The following is a 23,841-nucleotide window of genomic DNA, read 5'->3' as shown; positions in this document are numbered from 1 at the left end:
CTTGCATTTTATAACATGACATCTCCCTGAATGCTTATAGAATGCCAGGGCCCATAGTAAGTAGGCAAGAGACTACCCTGCAGACCCTTCCAAAAGCCCCTGTCCTGGTTAAGTCTTTCACCCCCCCCCTTCACACAGCACACAGGAACAGAGCTGCTGAGGTTGTCAATCAGCTGGAGGTCCCTCCCCGTCATCATTTTTCTCTTGGTGTCAGAAGTGATTCATACTGATAGCAGAGGAACAAAGCAGCAGACTAAAGTGACACTTGGTGCTCTTAAATGAGACAAGTACATACTATAGAGGGATATTCTTTGTTCATATTTCATATCTGAGGTTTACAAACGCTTTAAGGTTTCCAGTCATGTAGTCCACCATATCAGTTGGATAGTTTCCAAAATTAGATACTAAATACAAGACAATGGAATTCAATTGGAGAGACTTTCCCACTGTCAGTATACACTGATCAGTGCTGCTGGCTTTAGGTCTTGGTGCTGATCAAGCATCAAAAATCTGACAGGGTGTTTGTACAGATTTAATTTGGTAGATCCAGGTTCCTATGTTGGGCAACTACAAAGGAGAGCTTTTGCAGTAGCAGGTCTTACTGCTCTCCTCCCTTCCTAATTGACCACAAAGCATGATGGGCAGCCTCAGTGCCCAAAAGAGAATAAAGGTAAGACAAAATGGACCTGATCATGGGAGTTTTGTGTGCACATATCTGGAGGTGCCTACACCAATGTTTCTCAAGTACCCTGCAACAGGTCATGTTTTCAGGATTTCCCTCAGATGACGGTAGTAATTACTAAGGCATTGAATCAAATCACCTGTGCAAAATAATGGTAAGCCTGAAAACATGACATGTTGGGGGTACTTGAGGACTGGATTTGAGAAACATTGGCCTACACTATCACCCAGCTCAGCTAAATATCACCCGTCCCAACCTCTTTGCACACAGCTCTCATTCCAGCCACAGGAATCCAGTCTTCTGCAACTGGAATTTGCAGGATGTGCTAATTGCCCATGTGATTGTAGCCTAAGGGTTAAAAAACATATGAAACCCATACATTTGTTTTTACATCGTTGATTGGGGGCAGGGGGGTCATGTTATTGGTTACATGTCATTTAAGCCCCTATAAAACGGTATGTGATTCCTTGGTGGGGGGCTTGTATTCATGAAAAGTTTGCTGAATGTGCCAATCATTTTGTAGCACTTTAAGCAATGCATTGTTCCTTGTTCATTAAGTTTCTCATTTTGTATTCTGCTGTGTGCATTATTTCCAGACCTGGCAGAGAGTGACATAGCTTATACCCATGCTATCATGGGCAGTGGGAAAGAAGACTACTGTGGGAAAGAAGTGTTAATTCTTGGAGGAGGTGATGGAGGAATACTGTATGAACTCGTCAAACTCAAACCAAAGATGGCTACCCTGGTAGAGATATCCTTTGTTACATTGTACGCCTGGTATTATCAATAGACTTGAGCTCTATAGCTTTGACAAAAGCAGCAAACAAGTTATCGGTTTCATGAAAGTAGCTCTGTTTTCCCCTAGTAATTTTGGTATGAACACAATAAATATCTTCATTAATAAAATAGTGCATATTTGTGAATTTGTCTCAAAACAGTAAGGGCTCATGCTCACAGGGGCATTCTCCAGTACAACATAAACAAAGCAATGTACAGTATTTTGGTGTCTGCGAGATGCTGGTGCTGTGCACAGCTGGATGTAGACAGAATGGTTGCAGGAGGGAGCACACAACAGTTTGCATTTGGGAACTTTTGTCTGTGCGCATGCGCTGCCTTACACAAGTAGCGGCTCATAGCTACGTGCAGCCGCCTGCAACCAGTCAAAGAGCACTCAAATACACTTTTGACACATAGAACATCTGGGTTTTTACCCTCAATGTGCTGTGCTCAGAGTTTAGTTACAGATCAGATATTTTGTCCCCAATCTATATCTAATAGACTTGGTGGAGGCATTAGGGGTCCCCTAGACCTCTCTATAAAAATAACCTGTCACTACAGGTGTGCAGTGTAACAATATATATATTTTACAAAAATCACATTTATGTCAATTTGTCAGGCTGTAATTATACTGTATACAATCTGAGCGAGGTGTTTATTAAAACCATGTACCAAAATAAAAGCTTCAAATGTCCTTAAAGGAGAAGTCCAGCCGGGCCTCATTCGGCTGGGCTTCTTCTATGGGTCACAGGAGTACAATTAATTTTGTACTCCTGTGACCCATTTTCAGCAGAGAGCGGCCTGAAGTCCTCCCTCTGCTGACGTCACTGGAATCAGTCCAGGCACAGCATCATCCCAACTTCGGAAGTTCCGACATGCCAGATGCCTGGACTGATAGGTGTGTCAGCCTCTCCAATGAGCGTGGAGGAGCAGAGAAGGAGAGACTGTGACTGACAGGCAGCAGCTCTCTGCTCGGGAGGTGAGAGAACCGAGCCATCGGCGATGTTCGGTGGCTCGGCTCTCAATAAAGAGGCGGTGGGGCGAGGGACAGATGCAGCACCACCTAGATAAGTATGAAAATGGGATTTTAAAGGCCAAGTCCATCTTTTTCATGCAGAATTATAATTCTCATAATAAATCAAAGCCTTTTGTAATGTCTCTTCTGGCCAAGCCATCCCAATGTGCTTATCTCTCCTATGGCATCCTTCGGTCAGCACCTCTGTTCAAAATTTAAAAAAATGCATTCTGTGCACAGGCTTCCGGTAGCATCCTGTGATCTGCCAGGAAAGTTCATGTCCTATCATGCACTACCTTAACCTCTTCCCATTTGCCGGCCATCAATTGACAGCTGGTCTCTCATTCTGGGTGGACGTAATCGTGCCCTGATTACAATTGGGTGCCAGAACTGTGTGCCCACCATTGCCACTAATCAGTGCCCATAAGTGCCAGTAATCAGTGCCCACAAGTGCCAGCAATCAGTGGCCGCCATTGATGCCAGTCAGTGCTGGATATCAGTGATGCCCATCACTGCTGCCCATCAATGCTCATCACTGCTGCTTATCAATGCCCACCAGTGTCACCTATCTGTGCCCACCAGTGCGGCATATTCATGCCTCCTCATCAGTGTCCATAAGTACCGCCTCATCAGTGCTACCTCATCAGTGCCCATCAGTGATGGATAAAAAATACTTTTTAAAAAAATTTACTGAAAGAAACTAAGAATTTTTTATTTATTTTTTTTAATCTTTGATTATTTTATTTTTTTTTGGAAAAAATAAAAATCCCAGGAGTGATTAAATACCACCAAAAGAAAGCTCTATTTGTGTGAAGAAAACTATAAAAATGTCACATGGTTACAGTGTAGCATGACCACGCAATTGTCATTCAAATTGTGACAGCGCTGAAAGCTGAAAAATGGCCTGGGCAGAAAGGGAGTGTGAGTGCCCTGTATTGAGGTAGTTAATGTATCACAGAATAGGATGTGTTTTACTAGTTTGGATCGCAACTTCCTCGGTACTGGACAAAACCTCCCTATTTTTTATTTCTAATCACTTTCCTATTCTTCCTTTAACTGCTTCAGCCCTGGAAGAGTCTACCCCCTTCCTGACCAGAGCACTTTTTGCGATACGGCACTGTGTCCCTTTAACTGACAATTGTGTGGTCGTGCGACATATCACCCAAACAAAATTGATGTCTTTTTTTCCCCCCACAAATAGAGCTTTCTTTTGGTGGTATTTGATCACCTCTGTAGTTTTTATTTTTTGCGCTATAAACAAAAAAAGACTGTCAAATTTGAAAAAAATTATCTTTTTTTTACTTTTTGCTATATTATCCCCCAAAAATATATAAAGAAAAATCTTATATTGATTGGTTTGCACAAAAGTTATAGCATCTACAAAATGGGGGATAGTTTTATGGCATTTTTAGTATTCGTTTTTTTTTTTTTTTTACTAATAATGACGGCGATCTGTGATTTTTATGAGGACTGCGACATTATGGCGGACATATTGGAAAATTTTGACACATTTTTGGGACCATTGACACATTGATACAACGATCAGTGCTATAGAAAATGCATTGATTATTGAAAAAATGTCACTGGCAGTGAAGGAGTTAACATCAGGGAGCAACCAAGGAGTTAATGTGTTCCCTAGTTTGTGTTCTAACTGAAGGGGGGAGGAGACTGTGCAGGGGAAATGATAGATCGCTGTTCATACGCTGTATGAACAGACGATCTGTCTGTTCTCCCCTCAGAGCAACGGAAACTGTGTTTACACATACAGATCCTGGTTCTCCGTGTGCCCCAGGCGATGGCAGGAGCCTGGCGATGATCGTGACCACCGGACACTCACATCGGAGAGGGGGGGCATGCGCGCACCCCCTAGTGGCCACAAGGTGAAGCATCGTTACATAACATTGTTTCGCCCAGTCGTGCCATTCTGCCACAGTACAACTGCGGAGGATGGTCGGCAAGTGGTTAAAGTGACCTTATACTGTACAGTCTAAATGGACAATCTCCTTTTAGATCTACCACCAACTATGTAGTGCAAGGTGGGTCCTCCCATTACAAAGTTTTGGTAAATCTCAAGGAAATTATACAGCGATTGTTCAATCAGATTGCATAGTGTATGGTCAGCTTTATATAAAAACATTGGAGAGAGTGAGCGGAGACGCTCATCTCTCATTATTCTTGTAATCCAGTTCAGGAAAGGAGAGGATATAAACCTTTTAGGCCCATTTCCACCTAGTGTAATGGGAGCGCATGTTTTTTGGCATGCTTTACCTGCACCCTGCCTAGGACAGCTCATTGATTTTAACGTGTGACAAACACAACAAAGTAGCTCATTGAAAATTTTGGTGTGTTGCAGCTTGCATGTTTTTTATTTTTATTTTTTTTTTACAATTAATTTTGCCATATTGGTTGCACATTTTTCTTCCGAGTTTGGGGTGCCATTGACAATTAATAGCACTGAAAGTATGAATAATTCATTTTAATAGCACTGTTTTATGAAGAATTAAGTTATAAAAATAAATATTAACAACAACGTTATCCGTGCAGCTTTAGCTGTGCCTAACAGTGCAGCCTCACCTGTGTCCACCCAGTGCAGCCTCACCTGTGTCCACCCAGTGCAGCCTCACCGTTGGCTCCACCCAGTGCAGCCTCACCGTTGGGTCCACCCAGTGCAGCCTCACCGTTGGGTCCACCCAGTGCAGCCTACCTGTGCAGGGGGAGAGGAATTACCAGCTGGATTATGAGTGCCGAGGAACATCACAGCTTTCATTTCAATTGCTGTGTTCCTGTCGTGCGCTGTCCCATACAGCCACACCCCCTGACTGGGGAACTTTGATAGACGTCACACATCCTGGGATTGGACGGGTGACATGTCTATCAAAGTCCCAGACAAAGAGGAGCGGCTGTGATAGTGAGTGCGGACAACACACAGCAATTGAAATGAAAGCTGTGATGTTCCTCGGCACTCTCATCATTCGGCTGTTTTCTCTCCTCTCTTCCCCTCCGCGATCACGGCTCCCATACAACCCTGGTGCTCGTCCCCTCCCCCATTCCTCCCAAGCAGCCATAGCTCGCCAGCCCTCAAAATACACTCGCAAGCAGGCAAGTGCAATTTTTGAGGGCTGGCATGGTGCTTGCGGCAGACTCCTTGTGTTACTATACCAAGGCTGGTCCCGAATTCCAGGGAAGCGTTTTAATTTGCAATATATGTTGGGGCTTTCTTTACCATTGTGAGTAGTGTTTACGACTTTGTTTTTTAATATAGTAAAATACTTTTAGACTGAGCACATTGCCGTGTTTCCCCCGAAAATAAAACCTACCCCAAAAATAAGACCTACTCTTATTTTCCAGGAGGGCTACAATATAAGCCCTACCCCGAAAATAAGCCCTAGTTTAAAATGCTTGTAAAAGCCTATAATCCACTGGTACAGTCATATATAATGTACAGTGTGTTTTTCTGTAATATAATTGTGTCAAATACCTTCAGTACAGCTCCCCTTGGTGCTCAGGTCACCACCTACTGCTTTCCTCTTCTCCCAGTGGGGGATCTTGGGCCCCCCTCCCTCTGCAGTGCTCGGAGCGGGGAAGAGTGCTCCGGTTGGTCACGGAAACGCTGATCGGTGCTATAACGAAGGTATTTGACACATTTCTGTTACAGAAACACACACATTGTACATTAAATACTACTGTAAGAGTGGATTATAGGTTTTTTCAAGCATTTTAACTTTGTACACATTGGGGATTCTTGACAGGCAGGGAGGGAGAAGACAGCACATTAACATGGTAAGACCTACCCCAAAATAAGCCCTCCTGTTTCTTTTGTTGCCAAAATATATATAGGACCCGGGCTTATTTTCGAGGAAACACGGTAGATGTACTTTTATTACTTTGAGGGTCATATGAGAAGTTTTCTCTGAATACAGTATCCTGTAGACGGCCTTGAAATATATTTGTGACAAGATCCCAGTTTCCCTTAAAGATGTGTGGAGGTCTGTTGACATAATATAGTGCCCATTTTGACCTCTTATTCCCTGGAGGTCATGTCCAAGGTGAGCAGATTCACAAATAGAGTATAATGTGGAATTCTCAAAATTTTAAATATTGATGGTGAATGGTGGATTTTTGGAAAGAATAATGGACTGGTGTTTGCATGATTCCAAAATTATCACTATTTGAATTTGTGTTGATTTTTTACACACTTTTTTTATGGATATGGTTTTATTGTACAGTATTCATTACACTTCATTTCTTAAAATATTTATTGATCAGCGCTGCACACAATGTATTGTTTAAGGTGAAAATGTTGTCAATTTTTGGAAGTGCCTGGCATTCAAGCTTTTTGTTAATGTTATGGCATTTCTTTCTATATACAATGGATATAAAAAGTTTACACACCCCTGTTAAAATGTCAGGTTTCTTCAATGTAAAAAATGAGACAAAGATAAATAATTTCAGAACCTTTTCCACCTTTTAATGTGACCTATAAACTGCTCAACTCTCAACATCTTTTAGGACGTGAAGGGAAGAAAAAATAAAGAAAAGTAAAATATGTTTGCATAAGTGTGCACACCCTTAAAGTAATACTTTGTTGATGCACCTTTTGATTTTATTACAACACTCAGTCTTTTTGGGTATGAGTCTCTCAGCATGGCACATCTTGACTTGGCAATATTTTCCCACTTATCTTTGCAAAAAACACTCCAAATCTGTCCAGTACTTGCCAGATATTCCTGCAGCTCCTTTAATGTTGCTGTAGGCCTCTTGGCAGCCTTCCTGATTAGTTTTCTTCTCGTCTTTTCATAAATTTTGGAGGAACGTCGAGTTCTTGGTAATGTGCTATGTTTTGTCCACTTGATAATGACTGTTTTCACTGTGTTCCATGCTATATAGCTTTTGCTGTAGGATGAGACTAAGAAAATGTCAGGCAAGACCTACTAGAACAGCTGAACTTTAAGACCCCTTTCACACTGGGGCATTTTTCAGGCGCTTTAGCGTTAAAAAAAGCGCCTGTAAAGAGCTTGAAAGAAGCCTCATCTGCAATCCCAATGCGAAAGCCCGAGTGCTTTCACACTGAGATCCCTTTCACATTGAGGCGCTGCGCTGGCAGGACGTCAAAAAAAGTCCTGCAAGCAGCTTCTTTGCATCGCTTTTGGAGCGGTGAATACACTGCTCCTAAAGCACCCTTTCCCATTGAAATCAATGGGAAGCGCCTGAAAAGCGCCTTTGTCAGCGGTGCTTTGTGGGCACTTTTAACCCTTTATTTGGCCTCTTGCAGGGGTTAAAAGCGCCCCACTAGCGCTCGAAAAACGCTGGTAAAGCGCCGCTAGTTTTTTTTTTTTTTTTTTTACATCACAGGAACCTGACATTCTACTAGGGGAGTGTAGACTTTTTATATCCACTGTATATACGTTGTGTACATACCTATATATATTTGTCTAAATATCTAGATTTTTAAATAAAACCATTTTAAATCATTTTTGGTAAATAATCTAGAATAGTTTGTAGTGCATAATTTAAGAGAAATAAATTAATGATAAACAAGGTTGAATGTGTCTTCGTAGTCTGTACTGATTCTTTGTACACTCGGGTATCGCTTCCAGATTCTTGCATCTAATGTTCCCCACTTTCACTGCCAGGCCCTGTGCTCCATTTTTACACTCAGGCGGCCAGGCCATTTTTGCAATTTTTCCATCGCTTTTTTTATTGTTCCCTTACAGCTTTCTTTTAGCGTTTGTTAAAAACCCCAAACCGTATATTTTCTGAAAGCACATGACCAGTAGAATACAAATAAGATGCTACTGATTTTTAGGGCACAGTATTTGCGCAAATGTTTATCAAAACAATATTTTCACTAAAAATACACTAAAATCATTATTGGCATATAAAAACACAGTACATTTAAAAAAATTCCTCCTAAATATAAAAGTTTAACCTGTATTGATTTAATTAATAACAAATATTTGTAATTTTTAAGTTGCGCCTTTTTGCAAAATGGTGAAAACTGAACGTACGCAAATGTAAATAACCACATTTCTCTAAAAATCTGAAGGCTTTCATTGTTTCCTTACAGCTTTCGGAGTTTGGTAAAGACCCCCCAAACCATATATTTTCTGAAAGCAGAAGACCGGTAGAAAAAAAAAAAGGTGCTACTGATTTTTAAGGCCCCACGATATTTACGCAAATGGTCATCTAAACAATATATTTGCTAAAGATTCTCTAAAAGAATTTTTAGCAGATATAAACACAGCAAATTTTACAAAATTCCTGCTAAATTCCTACTAACTATAAAATCTTAACCTGTATTGAGTTAATAAATAACAAATATTTGTAAATTTTAAATTCCGCCTTTTTGAGAAATAGTCAAAATCGGACGTACGCAAATAGTGGATTCAAATATGGCAAAATGTACAAAACTCCTGCTAAATTCCTAGTGAAAATAAAAGTTAAAACTGTATTGTGTTAATAAATAACAAATATTTGTACATTTTAAATTGCACCTTTTTGTGAAATGGTGAAAACTGAAGGTACGCCAAACTGTAAATAAAAACAATTTACTCTAAAAATCCGAAAGTTACTATTTTACACCTTTCAGAATTTGAAAAGACCCCTCAAACTAGACATTTTCTGAAAGCACATGACTGTCACTGTAGAATAAAAAAAAGTGCTGCTGATTTTTTTGGGCCCTGCAATAATTGCGGAAATGTTCATATTGCTATTTTCACACAAAAAAACACACTAAAACGCACACTAAAATCATTACTAGTGCACATAAACACAACTCAACTTACAACATTCCTGCTAAATTGCTACTAAAGCATCGTGGAGGGCCATGTTTACCCGCACAGGTGTTCCATGCCTCTTTTCTTCCTTCCTAGTAGATATCTATCTTTTATAATTCCTGTACTTCCCTGTAAGGGCAGCGGACAGAATATTCTATTACCCAGCTGCAGAGTTCCTCGTGGGATTATATGTCTGTAGACCTTTGTGGGGCATACTTGCTGGAAAACGGATCCTACCCTGCCCCTACTCCTATCTAACTAATTGTTCTGAGTTCTAGTACATGCATTCCAACTTGTAGGCCCTATTGAATATATATCGTTCTTTACAGGCCTCAGCTTCATGATTCCAATACTTATGTTCTTTTTAAATGGTCAAGCTGGCTATACTATGTCTATGATGCCCCTGATAAACCTTTAGGTATAAATTGAAAGGTAGTAAAGTATCCTCCTCCCTGCCTACGCTTTTAAAAAGATGCTGCGGTGCACCTCAACTTTTTTCTTTTGAAGGAATTTAGAACTACTAACTTTTTTTCCAGCTTATGGCTTTCTTTCCTCTTGCCATTTAGATTACTGCTATGAGGGCTGTTATATCCAAGCATATTTACTTCTCTTAGGTGCACCCTTAATGGACCCTCCCTCTCCCTTGACTCAAGGTTTAAGGGTATTTCACTTAAACCTCCTGTTAACTGGTTAATCTTTTATGTTCAGACATAACTTTCACCGTGGTTAAGGGTCAGACATCTAATGCCGCGTACACACGACCGGACTTTTTGACAGCAAAGGTCCGATAGAACGAGTCCGTCGGACAATTCGATCTTGTGTGGGCTCCATCGGACCTTTGCTTGCCAAAAATCCGGCGGACTTTAGAAATAGAACATGTTTTAAATTTTTCCACCGGAACTCCGCCGGACCGAGAGTCCTAGTGTATGCTAGTCCGATGGACAAAAACCGACGCTAGGGCAGCTATTGGCTACTGGCTATGAACTTCCTTATTCTAGTCCAGTCATACGTCATCACGTTCGAATCCGTCGGACTTTGGTGTGGTTGTGTGTGGCCAAGTCCGTTCATTTGGAAAGTCCGTCGGAACTCTGCCGAAACTTCATCGGAAAGACCGCCGGACCTAGTCCCTCGAAGTCCGGTCGTGTGTACGCGTCATTAGACTTTGGCCTTTACCCAGTTAACATCCTTTTTTTTTTTTCTACTGACCACCTTACTTGTTGTCTAATTTTTTATTCTCCTGCTCAGGTAGTTGTTGTTCCACCTGTTTTTGATGAATAATTTACCTAATTTGATTCTCTTCTGCGTTGTTTGTTGAGGCTTACCATTATTTCGAGTAGCAGTTTCCACTTAGTGGTGACCTGTCCTGGACTGAAACGCCAGGATAACCCTTCTTCTTTGGTCATGGCAATTTCCAGAATTACCGTCACCCCTTTTTTTTTTTTTCATCTAGCCTTTGTTCAGGTGATGACTCCTCCTGATAGTCCTTGTAGTCAATTTTCTACATCTATTGAATCTTTCAGTGGTTGTTGCCCACCCCTCTGTTAGACTGCTTTTTCACATCTAAAATGATTTACTACATTCCTGTGTCCCTCAATGAATGATAAAGAAAATACGATTTTTGTACTTACCATAACATCTTTTTGGAATCCCTTGGAAGACACAGGTCCCACCCTTCTCTAGTGTTGAACTTGTGTGCTGTTTGCTCACAGAACTGATGCATGACAATTGGAGGCAGGTTTTTTTTGTTTGCTGGTGTCCAAACCTTCTGAAGACGGCAGTAAACCCAAATGACTAAGAATTATTATATACTGTACATGTGTCCCTCAATGGACTTTAAGGACAATATCTAAGCCCTTGTACACACGGAGATTCCGACGGAATGTGTCCGATCGGACCGTATTGTCTGATAATCCGACTGTGTGTGGTCTCCATCGGACTGTTTCCGTCTGAATATCCGACGGACCAAGTTTTCCAACTTGTCTATAAAATTTTCCGACAACATGCTCCGATCGGACATACTCCGATCATGTGTAGCCTACTCGGATGGACAAAGTGCCACGCATGCTCAGAACAAATTCCAAAGCTATTGGCTACTAGCCTGAACGTAGTCCTATCGTAACAAAATAACATCTTCACGTTATGTACAATCGGATTTTCTGACAACTTTGTCCGACCGTGTGTATGCAACAGTTTCAGACAAAATCCAACGGATTTGGTTGTCAGAATGTCCGACCGTGTGTACAAGGGCTTATGGTAAATATAATAATTTTATTATTCTTTGCTAGTTTGAAAACTGCTCTAACAAAAGTGCTGAAAATTCCTAAAACACAAAGTAGTACTATTTTTAGATGTCTTTAATTCCTCTGTTGCTGTGGCTTTGAAGTAGCATCCTCCAGTCATTGTTTTACAGCCATAGCGAAGTACTGATTTTATGGTGTGGTATGCCAATAGATTTTATTGCCTTAAAGCTTTGAATGAATATACCCAGAGTGTCAACCTAATTTGCAAGAATTCACAAGCAATAATTTCTTTTTATTTAGCTACTTTATTTGTGTAGATGTTTGCATAATTTAAATGTAAATTGCACATGTTTTGTTTCCTTTTATAAACTCATAAGACTTTTATTAAGTCATAGTTGTAGTGGTGCTGTACTTTGGTACTGGAACCACAGTTTTTTTTTTAGTTAACTATTGCTGTCAGAGCTATTTTTAGTGTACAAGGATACAGTGGCTCTCTTATAGTCTTTTTTTGTATGGTGTAAAAGGCTCAGAAAATATACATGAAATCATGGTTACTAACTAGAAATTAACTTTAAGCAGCTGTGGCAGGTAAAAGCTGGTGTGAATGGCTGCTATGCATTACAAGTGCATATTAATGTTGTTATAACTTAAACATTTTTTAAAACATCCGTGATGATGGGGACTTAGTATCAGGAAGACACTTTGCTCTACTAAATTAATGTAATTATAGTAGAGGAGCTTCTTCATTGGTGACTCAACAATTCTTTCCTTATGTTTATAACTATTTCTAACTTCATGGAAGGAGTTTTGGGAACTGAACAACAATTACATTTTATGCCATAAACCATAATGTCCAGGAGCTAAAACCACAGCAGCAAGTCTTTTAGAACAAGAAAGAAGTCCTATTTCACCCCAGCAGCTACACATGAAAAACACAGTTGTGTAACAAAAGTCTTAGCCTAAAATCCGAATGGCAAGCCCTTGGGGGAACTCTTAAAAATTAAGGTATTGTGGTGTTTGGTCTAAAAGTTCGAGACTGAATCACTGACATCAAATTGCTTCTAAAAACAGAAGCAAGTTTATAAAATAATGTGGACAATCGCTATGTCAACACAATAAAAAAAAAGACTTGAAAAAGGGCCATGCCCCAAAACATGTTGTCATGACAACTTGAGTGTACATCTGGTTGATGCTCAGCTTATGTTCCACCGTTGTGGTGCTTCAGGCCAGCAGTGTCCCTCCCGCCATTGATTACATCTCATCCGAAACGTCACTTCTGGTGACAAGCCAAATGCCGGGATGAGTTCTGGCTTCACAGCAGCTTCTGACATGGGCACTTCGGTCTCCATCCCGATACCCTGCATCACTTCCATGGCCTTTTGGATGACCGCTGCTGTTTTTTTCCATCACACCGCTAGCATCATCGGAACTCTGAGCTATGTGAGCTATGTTTACCTGGCTGTTATCCTTTATACAACTTTATACAATCCTTAAGAGACATTTTTGACACATTATTTACGAGGTTGCTGCTAATTCTTTTTATTTGATATTGACATGGTGACTAACAGAAAAACAGAAATGGAAGGTGTGCCCACCTAGTGCATTACCAGAGATAATTTAATAATAAGAACTTTTTGTATAAAAGTGGGTACTTACAAAATGCAACTTCAAAATCCCATAAACACAGTGCATGGACATGCACAGAACACAAGGTACAGCTGACGTGTTTTGGGCCTGCATCCTCTTCCTCAGAGCTAGGCTATATACCATTTCTGTTTTTCTTGTAGTTCCTTTCGGATTACCCCATCTGAGGAAGGAAGTATCCACCTAGTTTTGGGATACCATATATAGCTTTCACACCACCATTTTATCTGACATCTGTTAATCCACACCTTGGAAGACCTACGAGCGCTGGAAGTGACTGTGTTTTTTGACATGGTGACTAAGACTTTTCAATTTTATGTTGGGTAGACTATTTAAAGTGAACCAGTAAGGGATTTTGGAAGCACAAACTCTAAATGCAGGCAGCTCACCAGTTTATTCTTTGTGATTTCCAGGACCTCTGGAACTTGGTTAATCTTTGCAGCTAAGGTCTTTTACTTTTTTGACTTCAGCTCCTGGGAGCTTTTGCATCCCATGTCATCTCACTGTGCGGTAATGCATAAGAAGCCAATGTGTTTCTTTGGATAGTGGGATGGAGGGGTTAGGCCAATGTTTATTTGAAAGTCCCTGTCAGCTGTCTTGCAAAGGAAACTGCTAAACACTATTTACATTTTTACTGATCCTAAAACATATCCAGTCTAACCACAAGAAAAAACACCAAACCTTTCTGTAAAAATGTAATGTTTATAGAAAGCTTGTTACTTTACCAATCAAATATGGGCCACTTCCTGTTCAATTCAGCAACCACATTTCTGCCACTTAAGCTTTGTACAATGACTAAAGGAACAAAGATGCATGTCCAATATATAATGTTGCCCTCATACTGAAAGGTTTGGAGACCACTGGGCTAAATGCCTAATATGTAAACAAAAGTCTCTTAGTATGCAGAGACCAGATAAAAAACACAGGCACCGGGGGCGTGGCTTGCCGCGAGCGAAGATGGCAGCATAACTCCTGAGCTCCTTCACACCACAGCTCACCATCAGCCCTGAGAGAGCGAAATACCCCTTCACTACCAATTCGGATGATGGGAACTGCATCCAGGGGCTCTTCTACCTCCAGATCGAGATCCCCGAGGGAGCATACCGGCCGAGAAACGCGGAATATCGCTGATCTGTTTAGATCACAGAGAACAAACATGGCGACGAGCACCTCAGCTCCCTCACGAGATGGGATAATACTGACCCCCAACCCTTCTCCTCCCTCTACTGCTGCAGCCCAGCCGGACTCTTTGCAATCTCCAAGCCTGCTAGACCTACGCACGGTAGCAGCTGATATTAAGGACACGCTTTTTGCTGCCATAACGGATCTTAAACATGAGATACAAGCCATTGCGGGAAGGGTGCAGGAAGTGGAGAAAACTACCGCCATCCATCAAGCGGCAATCTCCACGATGCACCACTCCATAGATACCCATCCCGCCCAATTGCGGGACGTCCAGCGGCACGTCGAGGACCTGGACAACAGGGGTCGGAGGCACAATCTTCGGGTGAGGGGTCTCCCCGAAGGTGTGGACATCGATCACCTCACCCCAGTGGTTACTGCCCTCTTTAACGAGCTCCTTGACCGACCCAGCCACTCATCCATAGCGATGGAGCGCATCCATCGTGCTCTCCGACCCCGCGGCCGCGACACAGACCCACCCAGAGACGTAATTTGCTGTCTCTGTGACTTTCAAACCAAGGAAATGATCCTGAAGCAGGCCAGACTGAAGCAAACTCTACAATATGAGGGTCAACGCATCTCTATCTACCAGGACCTCTCAGCCATTACACTTCGTAATAGGAGAGACTTGCGCCCCCTCTTAGAGGTGTTAAAAAATAATGGCATCCCTTACCGTTGGCGATTCCCATTTGGGCTTTCAGCCACCCATCAAGGACGATCGGCCATCCTGAGGGTTCCTGAGGAGCTGAAAGCCTTCTGCCGCACTCTGGACATACCCCTGGTGTCACTCCCCGACTGGTATGCGGAATTCAAAGGATCTTCGTCCCGCTCCGATTACAGATCTGCCGACCGGATGGACACCCAGCCGTCGCCGTACCGGAGACGTCGCTCTCCATCGATCCGACGAATCTCTCCGGAATCCTACGATCTCCATCATCTGCGCAGTCCCACTGCTGCGCCAACATCCCGCAGAGCACGCCGTGACCGTTGAAGAAATTACACTGTTGAAACCACCGGCCGGATCCTTCCTGTAATTGGAATTCAGCGTACATCTCAGTAATTCTTTCCTCTCCCCCTTTTCCTCACCACTTGCCCGGCCTTATCCCTAGTGCCTTCTTTGGAACTTTCTATGGCAACCATTTAGTTTCCTAGTAGACCACCAGTTTAAGTTACCCTTCAATGTTTACTCTGTTAAGTAACTCCCCATCGTTTAAGCGGACGGACTCGGCATTTATCAGCAGCTGTGACTCACCAACCCCACAGTTTCATACCGCTAAGCAACGTTTTTCACCCAATGTCATAATGTTCCAGGTATGTTCCACAACCTAATAGCTCAATGCCTGTTGTCTTTTCCCTAACATACCCCTCTTCTAGTCTGAACCTCCCTATCTTAGCATGATCGCTGGGACAATGCCTCCCTCACCTGCTGCACACAAATTTTTCCTCACTGACTCGCAAGCAACGATGCAGTGTGTTCAAGAAGCTGAACCGTGTCACACAGCACGACTTCTATAAGCATACCTAGATTACGTGCTCTCTTTCTCATTAGTTTGTTTACTCATTTTATTGTCTTAACCTCGTTAATGAGATATCATATAATTGTTAGAATGCTCACCATGCCAGACCTGTCGACGTTTGTTCCTTTTATTATGTTAAGGGCGAGGGGATGTGATCTCTCACATCGATCTGACAAAACCATACCCCAACCTATGGCCTAGCCTAGATATAAACATCAATAATTCGCTTGGCCCTCTCACCAGCACTTACTGGAGAGAGCCTTTCTATTTAACATGAGCCGTCACGGCTTCGATGAGACAATCCCATCCTCCTCTCGCCCTCGGTTATCTCTCAACATGATATGTTTTTCTGTTATTAATTTAGATTACTGGTCTGTTCCTTCTGTTCATGATTTACAAAGTAATGTTTGTAGACATCTATGTTACGCCAATGTTATCTGAACGCGCCTACCCTATCAGGTATCTTCGCCCTTACACATTTTATACAGGGAAATCTTGTACACTATCAGTACTACAGATAGGCCCCTCCCCCAACGATAGTGTATAAACACTTCTACCCACGATCTCTTACATGCGAACTGTAAAATGGTGAACCATTGTATCGGCAAACTCTCTATATTCACAATTTAAAGCTGTTGGTGTGATGGTTTTCACACTTTGAATCTTTGTCTTTCGACAATCACCTCCTCACCAGTGGCTTGTAGGACTGTCCGGTGCTTTCGTGCAGGGCATACACTACAGGCTTCTACCACACTCTGGCCTACACCCCCTTATTACTGACGCAGGTGAGCGGGCTCTTACCTGCTGCCGGATTACCGTATACTCCTCCCCCTTTTTTTTCCTTTTTTTTTTTTTTTTGTTTTTGTTTACTTTTTCTCTTCCCCTTATCCCCGGACATATCTACATTCACATTCTAATCTCGACATCATGACCACCACTGGGGACGCAACCAATCTAGTCCATCTCAAAATCATATCCTTGAACGCTAAGGGTTTAAATATCCCGGAAAAACGCTCACAACTCTTATTAGCCATGCAAAAAAGTGGAGCAGACATATTATTCTTACAAGAAACACATTTCCGATCAGACAACATACCGAAACTCCAGTGCAAATACTACCCCACGGCATATCACTCCACCACCACACTAGCGAAAAAGAAAGGTGTTTCCATCCTACTAGCCCGACATTGCCCCCTCCAGATCACTGACACTCTAGCTGATGCTGATGGCAGGTTTCTATTCCTTAAAGGACTCCTCCAAAACAAACCATTTACACTTGCAAACATATATGCGCCCAACACACTCCAAGTACCGTTCTTCAAGGGAATTATATCCAAACTGATCACGTTTCAGGAAGGCACACTTATTCTGGGAGGGGACTTCAATGTTCCTTTGAACCCTGTAATCGATACCTCTAATGGACACTTCTCCCTTACCTATGCTGCCCTTCGATCGATAAAAACTCAGATGCAAACTCTGCTTTTACATGATGCTTGGAGAACCCTCTATCCAGACACAAAGGACTTCACCTTCTACTCGGCACCCCATGGAAAATATTCCAGAATTGATTTCCTCTTTATCTCCCAAGAAGCTTTACCTTATCTTACACACGCATCCATCAACCCTATGTTTCTTTCTGACCACAATCCGGTTTCAATCACACTCTCCATCCCATCTTCCACCCCGCGCACCCACTCCTGGAAACTAGATCAATCCTTGTTAACTGACCCGATTATAGCTGCAGAAGTGGAGCAAACATTGAAACATTACTTCTTAGATAACAAAGCCACAGATACCTCCCCCCTCATTCACTGGGACGCACACAAATGTGTAGTAAGAGGAACCCTCATAGCAGCGGCAGCAAAAAAGAGAAAAGAGTATAAAAAACACTTCAATGATTTGGCCACTAAAATTAGACGTCTAGAACGTGCACATAGTCTAAAGAGCACCACTACACTGCTTGCCACCCTTATCCAATCACGGAAAGAAATGTTAGAATTACTGGGAAAACAGACCAAACGCAAATATATACTCTCTCAGAAAACGTTTTATGAATATGGTAATAAATCTGGAAGAATACTAGCAAAGGCCCTTCAATCCAAGAAAGCATCAATAACTATTCACAATATCACTGATCCAACAGGCAAAAAATTATCAACAACACCCGATATCGCCACACAATTTGTGCAATATTATTCAAATTTATACAACCTTACCTCATCATCTGATACACCGACGATCCCTAACCAGCGGCGGGAACAACTTATATCCGACTTTCTGAATAAATAGAGCCCAACCCCTATCTCCACTTCCGCGTGCCAGATGCTCGACACTCCACTGACCTCAGAAGAAGCTCGAATGGCTCTTAAAGCCATGCACGCAGGTAAAAGTCCGGGCCCTGATGGACTGCCCGTCGGATACTATAGAACGTATGAACGAATTTTATTACCCCACTTTCTATCCTCCTTTAGCACATGTGCATCCCCGTGCTCTGCCCCGCGAGATATGTTATCCGCACATATAGCCGTAATCCCAAAACCGAACAAAGATGCCACACAGGTTACCAACTACAGGCCTATCTCGCTCCTAAATGTTGACCTTAAATGGTACGCTAAAATCTTATCTAACAGACTTTTGCCTCTGCTCCCTGACCTTATACACCCTGATCAGGTGGGCTTCATACCTGGCAGGGAGGCGAGAGACAACACTCTCAAAGCTCTCAACATCCACCATTGGCTATCTTCCCAAAAACATGCTGGATTCTTTCTTTCCCTGGACGCAGAGAAGGCATTCGACAGGGTGGCCTGGGATTATATGACAGCGACTTTAAAAGCTCTTGGACTACCTAATAGAATGCTCAATTATATCCATTTGCTATACTCAGGACCAACGGCGAGAGTGAAAGTCAATGGCCACCTGTCGAATGCCTTCTCTATCTCCAATGGCACACGTCAAGGGTGCCCGTTATCCCCGATAATTTTTATCCTTACTCTTGAGCCATTATTAAGACAAATTAGAGAAAACCCAGACATTAAAGGTGTGGATATAGGCAAAAGAACGTTTAAAACAGCTGCATTTGCGGACGACATTCTTTTATTCCTGACAGAACCCCTAACATCTATCCCTAACTTACTCAAATTATTCGACCAATTCCATATCATATCTAACCTACAAATTAACTTTAAAAAATCCCTTGCACTAAATATCTCGCTGACCGAAAAAGTGTGCGCCCAATGCCAAGCGAATTTCCCCTTCAAATGGAGTCCCGACAGTTTACCCTACTTAGGTATCCAACTCCCAAGATCCCTAGCTAATTTATACAATCTCAACTTCCTACCGTTACTACGCACCATATCCACTGACCTTCAAAGGTGGTCAAAAGGCATATTTTCCTGGTTTGGCAGAGCAGCCATCATAAAAATGAATATTTTACCACGAATTTTATATCTCCTCCAAACTATACCTATCTCACTTCCCCAAACTTTCTTTGCTTCCTTCCGAAAACTCTGCTCGACTTTTGTCTGGGGTTCCAAGAGACCCAGACTGAGTTATTTAAGACTTGTTGCACCAAAATCACAGGGGGGTATTGGTTTGCCAGACATCCATAAGTACTACTTAGCATGTCACCTCGCCAGAATAATCGATTGGAACGTCCACTTCAACACTAAAGATTGGGTTCAACTTGAATCATCCCTTGATCAGATCCCGGTGGCTCAAACACCATGGTTACTCCCCATACATGTCCCTCGTAGCTATTCTTCCCACCCGTTGATCGCCACGTCACTCACTGCATTTCGATACGCTTGCAAAACCTATCAGATCTCCTCAGTTACGGGCCCACTAACACCACTAAAACTCAACCCAGCTTTCCCACCGGGTTTGCACCCCTCTTTTCTCAAGGGATTGTGGCCTCATCCCAGAGTCCTGTCTAAAGACTTCTATGACCGTAATCGTCTTCTATCCTATACAAACCTGTCGAGAAAAATGCTCAAAAGTGGGTTTTCCCCATGGACATACAATCAGATACAACATTTTCTGACCTCCAAGCCCTATACCCTAGCTGGAGTTCGAACCTTAACCTCTTTTGAACATACATGTACACTGGTCGAACCACAAAGACACCTCATCTCCTTTTCGTATAATCTACTATTTCCACAACAGACCAGTAATGAATACTGGTCCACCAAAGCCTGGAATAGAGACCTGCGATCACCCTTAAATCCCAAAGATTGGGAAGGTGTATACTATGTCATACATAAAGGCTCCCGAAATGTGTTCAAGAGAACGCATTTAAATTGCTCTCCAGGTGGTACAATACACCTCTAAAATTGCATCATATCTTCCCGTCTGTCTCCCCGCAATGTTGGAGATGTCAGGCCAGTCCTGGCACTCTAGAACACATTTGGTGGTCATGCCCCATCGTCCAGCCATTTTGGCAAGAAGTCCATAGAATCACCCAAAAATTCTCCACCCGCCCACTACAGTTTTCCCCTGCTCAACTTCTTTTTCATGTCTCCACTCAATCTAAAAAGCCTACATGGGATCCCTAACCATGCATATGATCATGGCAGCGAATATGTGTATCCCAGCCAAGTGGAAATCCAAACATCCCCCCTCATTACTGGAATGGTTCAACCGTATTAACAAAACAGCTGAGATGGAGAACCTGATACATCAGGCTAATGACACCCCTTCTACTTTCACATGTATATGGTCGAGTTGGTTGCTTTTCAGTACATCCCCAGACTATCTTTCACTGATCCCCTAAACCGCTAAATATGTCTGTGATATGCAAAAATGACTGGCTGGACCAGTTCCCTTTCCTTTAACAAACATCCCTTAGTGCAATATGCACTAGTTCTTCACACTGGAGATTATCGCTTCATGCAAATCTCTGAGCTTACATACGCATAACACTACCACACCAACATACTATCGACAAAAACTGCACTTGCATACTAAGAGGTAATGACTCTGTATTTGATTTCGCTCTTTTTCAAATGAGCACAGTGCCTGTTCTGATCACTTAACATCCTCTAAATCACAGTGGGTCACTGTACTTACGACTATACCAATATACCTATCAGATAACCTCACCTTCTACCATTATACGCTTACAAATGTTTACTTTTCAGTTCTTCTCATGTTAACTGTTGCATTTACTTTTCGAGGCACTGTAACGTTTCTTTGCTCTGTACTCTAACGATTGACTTTAATGTTTATGTTATGCACAAAACTTCAATAAAATGTCTTTAAACAAAAAACACAGGCACCATCGTAACTCCATGTTTCTGAATCACTTCCCAAAGAACATACTGGGTTGCATGGTCATATGCTTTTTACAAGCCCATAGAGCTCATGTAGAGTCTATTGGCACATACACTATCCCCATGTTATCTTACAAAATTGTGGTGGGGAAAAGAATTGGTTCGTGGTCAGAACCTGCTTTATTTATTTGAATCAAATGTTTATAGCTGAACTCCATGTAGTTAGACCAATACAAGTATCCAAATTCCATACCTGTAGGACTGCTGTGGAAGCAGAGAATCCCTATAGTAGTTGGCACTACTACAGTGATGAGCGAAGTCTCCTGAGTCCTGTGTTGAGCAGCTGACCTTGTTACATAGTGATACAATGGGTCACTCGCTCCATACAGCTCAAATTCAAAGCGCCCTGTTTTATCTCATTGAATACAAGATGTTCTCTGATTGGATGAGGTGGAGGGGCATGATGGCGACATCACACTCTCCAACCCCTTTTAACGGTTTGTCCTTCAATTAACTTTTTTAATATATGCAAATACAGAAATATACAGAAATATGCCATTTCCGAAATTGAACATGTTTAATAAATGTTGTGGAATAATAATTACTATTATGAGCATTATTTATGGTATGTCTTGTAAATAAAAGTAATAAATAAATGTGAGGTTTTCCCTCCTAAGTACACAAATTTGGAGAGAAGAGCTTTGGGTGACAAATTTAGTGCTTGAGTCGATGAAAGTGCTGCTCCTTGTTATTCAGCCAAGATCCGATTCCCACACTCAGCTGTATCTGTGAAGCATGACATAAATTACATCACTATTGCAGCAGGCCTGTCAAGCTTTCCCATTACACTGTCATGTGTCACAAGCAAATAATCAGACCTTAACATCTTTCAAACATAGACCAAATGGTGATCGATGGATGTAGAAAACATATGCGAAAAACATGTGGTGATGTGTTAGACAATCTTAAAGGTGACTGCTATGAGGTATGTATTTTTTATGCTGCTTTTTTAAATGGTGTATGTTTTTGTAATTTGATGACATATGCAATAACTTAAGAGAGCCTCATCTTTTATATAGATTTATACAGTCCCCCTTTTTAATGGTCAGGGTGCTCCATTTCTTTACTTTTTTTCGTAGCAAAACTTAAACTAAGACTCCTCTTTATGTCTGTTCTTTGACTGGAACAAAACAATCTTGGGTCATGACTGTTCAGAAAGTACTCTTGGTGCTAGCGATCAGAGGTGTTACAGCATTTAATTCACCTGCTATTGGTCACATATCACTAGTGTTTTTTGACGATTTCTCTACTACCTTACTTATTGGCTTGATGCTAAATATAGTGATTATAACTTTAAGTCTATATAAGAATCTAATCAATGCGGTTGCAGCTGTTACCGATAAAATTTATAACAACTGATAACTGTGCTAAAAAATAAAGATCTAATTCATACAGAAAAGAAACTGGCCATTAAAGTGGTTGTTAAGCCACTCTAACCTGTATATACCATCGACACTGCCTCATATTGTAGTACCCTCCTCTGTGTGTGATTTATAAAAAATAAATGCTGCAAATACCTAATTTCACTGCTGAGATTGCGATGACACATGACTGGCCAGCTTTCTCCTTTCCTCCTCTGGGAGATGCAGCAGGAGGGGCTGGGATTTCCCTGCTGATGTCAGTCTGGAGGAAAGAGCTGGCTGGTCATGTGATCGCAATCTCGGATCTTAAATTATGTGCTTACAGCATTTATATTTATAAATCATTCACAGAGGGGTACACTGCAATAGGAGGCAGTGCTGATGGTGTGTACAGGTTAGTGTTATGAGAGCAGCAGGAGGGGGGAGGGGCGGCTCTCACACAGACAGAGAAGGGGAGGGGGGAGCAGAGTGGAGAGCAGATAGCAGGCTGCAGTTGACAGAGGCACGTAAACTGACCACGGTGTCTGGTCTCAGCAGCCATGACACACCGTGGTCAGTTTACAGAGGGATGGGGAGAAACTGGCAAGATCAGCCAATCTTTTTAAGTGTTACAGGGGACCAAATGACACAGGACAAGCACTGTCATATACTGTGCTTTAAAGGAGCAGGATCCATGTTTTTTTTTGGGTTAACAACCGCTTTAACCAAATATAACGTAGCTGGTAAAACTTTAAAAACAGTGATGTTACAAATACAGCGTTGACAATGGACAAAGCCAATTACAGAAAGAGGAACTTAGACACAAATAAGTGCCAGTTCATACTGCAGCAATTGTCAACATCGGATGTGATTCACACCATACTGCTGTGCAAATCACATGCAATCTCTGTGCGATGATGTTTCAGCCATACAGATAGTATGGCTGAATTGGCATTGCATTCGGACCAAACTTTCATGGGACCCTTTTTTTGATCCACAGCAGGATCGGATTGCCTGGGTGTTTCTCTCCGAATTTGCAGTTGGTAATGCGCTATGCAAACTGATTTGGGGGTGTCATTAGCTTTCAATTGACACTCCCAGCAGTTGCATAGGGCAGTGTGACCTGCCGCCAGGAGACGTGCAATGCGGGAAGCCGCAGTGGATTTGCAGTGTGAACCAGCACTCCGTGTTGGAGGTACATTTACCACTTCAGCCCCGGACCATTTTGCTGGCTTAAGACCAGACCACTTTTTGCGATTCGGCACTGCGTCACTTTAACTGACAATTGCGCAGTCGTGCGACGTGGCTCCCAAACAAAATTGACGTCCTTTTTTTCCCACA

General features: G+C 42.1%; 1 protein-coding gene across 1 annotated transcript in view; it reads left to right on the top strand.

Moving 5' to 3' along the window:
• Window positions 1-23,841, top strand: part of SMS (spermine synthase) — a 294,657-nt gene that overhangs the window by 169,193 nt on the left and 101,623 nt on the right. Inside the window, exons 6-7 of the mRNA XM_077480709.1 lie at window positions 1,279-1,436; window positions 21,999-22,085. Coding sequence (XP_077336835.1) covers window positions 1,279-1,436; window positions 21,999-22,085 — 245 coding nt within the window. The remainder of the gene's footprint in view (window positions 1-1,278; window positions 1,437-21,998; window positions 22,086-23,841) is intronic.

This window comes from Lithobates pipiens, unplaced genomic scaffold (assembly GCF_037356315.1).
Source record: "Lithobates pipiens isolate NorthernLeopardFrog02 unplaced genomic scaffold, aLitPip1_a1.2 Scaffold_16, whole genome shotgun sequence".
NCBI classification, from domain to species: domain Eukaryota; kingdom Metazoa; phylum Chordata; class Amphibia; order Anura; family Ranidae; genus Lithobates; species Lithobates pipiens.
Note: the sequence above shows the minus strand (reverse complement) of the source record. Positions and strands in the feature narration are given on the sequence as shown.